The 3469-nt window shown below is 31.0% G+C and overlaps 1 protein-coding gene across 1 annotated transcript in view; it reads left to right on the top strand.

The window, feature by feature from the left end:
- The first annotated feature begins 346 nt into the window (after positions 1–346).
- Positions 347–3469, top strand: part of LOC106689146 (dynein axonemal heavy chain 3) — a 45512-nt gene continuing 42389 nt past the window's right edge. The window contains exons 1-2 of the mRNA XM_067051159.1: positions 347–470; positions 2115–2253. Of these exons, the coding sequence (XP_066907260.1) occupies positions 466–470; positions 2115–2253 (144 nt within the window). The 5' untranslated portion in view covers positions 347–465. The remainder of the gene's footprint in view (positions 471–2114; positions 2254–3469) is intronic.

Below are 3469 nucleotides of genomic sequence, written 5' to 3'. Positions count from 1 at the left end.
AATAAAATTTTAATTTATGTTTTCAACATAACAGCAATTCAACGGACTTTAGAAGGACGTGGACCACCATCTTTATTTTGAATAACTTATTTTTACTTCATATTTGACTGGTGAAAATTGGTTTACTTACTTTTTGGTTCAACAAAATAAATGAACAGTATTGAATGTTGATACATAAAAAATAAAAACATAACTAAAATCAACTATACATAAAAAAAGAAACAACTATTTATTAAATAAAGGAAGATATTGCATAATAAATAGAGTTGATTTTTTGGACAGGATATTTTTGGTGGACTTGTATGTTGTGTTAAAACTTGACTTCATATTCTAAAAGAATTAAATAATTTTTAGGAACTTCTGAGTGATGATCATGTAAAGAAAAAAAAAGTAAGGTTTACAAAAAACAAACAAATACCTAAAACATCTGTTGTGAAGTATAAAGAAAACAAATTACTTGAAGAAATGAGGTACAATATGTTATGTTTTCTTTATTATTATTATTATTATTATTATTATTTGCTTTCATTTCCCAGTATCTTACTAGAGTTAGTGACTAAAATAGGATCCTAATACTTGACAGTTCAATGCTAAGTCCCACATATCCTCCACTCCTCCGTATTCTCTATGCCTTCTCAAAGAACAGGAGTCCGATGCTTGTTGATCTATTTCGAGGAAATGACCTTTGTAAATCATTTTAAACATAGGTTTTTGCAGGGTTCAGTTGTCTTGGCTTACTTGAAAATAAGGAATTCCGCTTGAATTTTTCTGAGTTTTTAGGGATTTTTAGTTGTTTTTTTTTATCAAATAATTCTATTTTTCCATTAGAAGTTGATAGGTATATAAAAATTAGTCGAAGATGGTTAATGTTTTAGTGCGTCTTCCTGTGTAATGATAAAGATGACTCTTTAGTTACATTCTTTATTTGTCAATACAACAATATTTACACTTGACATATATAACAAAACATTCATAATTATTATTAACGTAACGTTCAGATTTTTTTAGATAACATCACACAAGTTCTTCATAATTAATTAATTGTCATTGATCATATGACGAGAGGTTTCAAATGGGTTTCCCACTAAAACAAATGTAAAATAATGAAACTTTGAATTAATTATAATTTAAAATAGATTTAAAAGAAATACACTAAAGAAATAAAAATGTTGATAATAATTTCGACAGTGGCAAACCCATTTCAAACACTCTCTTTACAAACTTCAACTATTGCCGCTGAAGACGTTAATTTTGCCATCACATCACTCCCCCCAATGACGTTGGTGCAGAACCTAACAGTCGGCTTTACTGCACGTCCAGAGCGGGTGTGATATGCTGGTTTTGGTTGATGCTGTTCTACGTTGAGATCATTAGAAGAGTTAGCAGATCCTGCAGCGGGCGTAGGACTGGACTGAGCCGTGTCAGCGTTTCTTTCTACCTGCGTTGTGTTTTCGCCGGAAAGACGCTGTGCAACTTTCAGTCGATCCATCGAAATCGTTTTTGAGCCTGATGGTAGCTCGATCTTAAATGTTTTCTTCTTCCGTGAGATTACTCTGTATGGTCCAGAGTACGGTGGAGTGAGCGGTACCGTAACGGAGTCGTCCCTTAGAAATACGTGGGTGCAGTCCTTTAAGTCTCGATGGACAAAAGTCTTGGACGTACTGCTGCGGTATGGCGCCGGGGGGAGATTTTTCATGGCCTCCCGAATGGTCTTCAGTGTCGATTCGGAGTCCTCCCGACGCCCTGATGCCTTGAAAAACTCACCTGGGAGGCGTAAAGGCTGCCCAAGTACCATTTCCGCAGAGCTGGCTCCTAAGTCCTCTCTCACTGCCGATCGGAGTCCTAAAAGGACTGTTGGTAACGTACTTGTTCATAGATTTTATTATTGCTAAACCTTCCAGAGACCATGAAGAAGATGTAGTTAAAATTTGGTAAAGATTAGATTTTTAGTTTTCACTGTTGGAAATGAAACAGAGGACATCTTTTTTTTATAATAATGTGTTAATAGCTTCATTGAATAATAAGGAAGTTTATTAAATACTAAGTGTAATGGTATAGTTACAAATATGTATATTTGTTGTTTCATTTATATTTTGAATCATTAAAATCAACAGATTTACCAAGTCTTTGGATGGCGATTCTGCAATTGATATTGATGACCAAAAAACAATATTGCTTAAAGAAGTTGAATATGAACAAAATATAGAGGTTCATCAAAATGACATAGAAAGAATTTTGCATTACTTAAAGGAGGTTTGTAGTATTTGAGATATCAAATTTAAAAAATGAATATAGAAAATTATCATTGTTTGATTATATATCAAATTTATGTTTACATAATTTTTCTTCTGACATTGATCATAAATTAATGGTAATTTGTTGGGTTAATTATTTATTGTTTAATTGTTATTTATGATGCATTATAAATTATTATTTAGTCACCATATTACTTATTTATACATGGGCAATTATCATGGCTTCAGATTTTTATTAAAAACTAGCAGACCCCCAGCAATGCTTTACCATTGCTTGATTTGAGGATGTATATAGATTTAATAAACAAAACTCAAAGTTTGATATCATTATAAATTATTACTTTTATTGTTTTAGTTACTTAAATTGAACCAACATATGTAATAAGGTACTTACCAGAATTTTTTTTTATTATGTTTTATAAGTTATATCCATATTTTTTTCATTATATATTTTAAAACTCAATAAAAATTGTGAAGTGAAAAATCATTAAAAAGAATTAAGAAAGCAGTCAACTCAGCGGATAAAGATTTCAAACAGAATATTATAACAGTTATTTAATGAATTTTCTAAACATTTAATATTGGAAGATCTTTGATTTACTGTGTGTATAATATATAATAGGAAGATGATCCGGGTACCGGGTACTATCAAAAGAACTTAAATAGTAATTAAACTATTTATTATGAGCCATAGTTTCGCCCCACTTTGCAGGGCTAAAAAAGATACTAACAACTAAAATAATGTAACAAACTAAGAGAACATATAATAGGAAAAAAAGTGAACTAAGGTGTGTCTAAATGTGATTTAAAATATGTGAAAATTTATATAAGAATGAACGAAGTAAATTAAAATATGAAGAACTGTGAAAAGTATAAATAAAAAAGAATTACAAAAAGTTATTAGACAATTAATGAAAAAGGAAATAATAAAAAAAAAAATAGTTAAAAAATAAATATAGTACACACTACTAAAAGAGAGAAAATAAGGGGAATTTAAGGTCTAAAGGTCTCATGAACCCCTGGTAGGGGCTGAAGTGAAATCTTGGTTCAGTTGTACACGAGTTCTCTAAGGAAAGTCACAGGAATCTACACTAGACAAGGTAGACTTGATAAACAATATAGGGGTGTATGAAGTATGCCCTCAACTGAAATTGCCGGACACACTTCATTTTTGGTTTGCTGGTTGGGTTGAAGTGGACTGTATAAATGAAAAA

Source organism: Halyomorpha halys, unplaced genomic scaffold, assembly GCF_000696795.3.
Source record: "Halyomorpha halys isolate HHAL.00 unplaced genomic scaffold, Hhal_1.1 Scaffold1286.1, whole genome shotgun sequence".
NCBI lineage: Eukaryota > Metazoa > Arthropoda > Insecta > Hemiptera > Pentatomidae > Halyomorpha > Halyomorpha halys.
The sequence above is the reverse complement of the archived record's forward strand: the minus strand, read 5'-3'. Positions and strand labels throughout refer to the sequence as shown.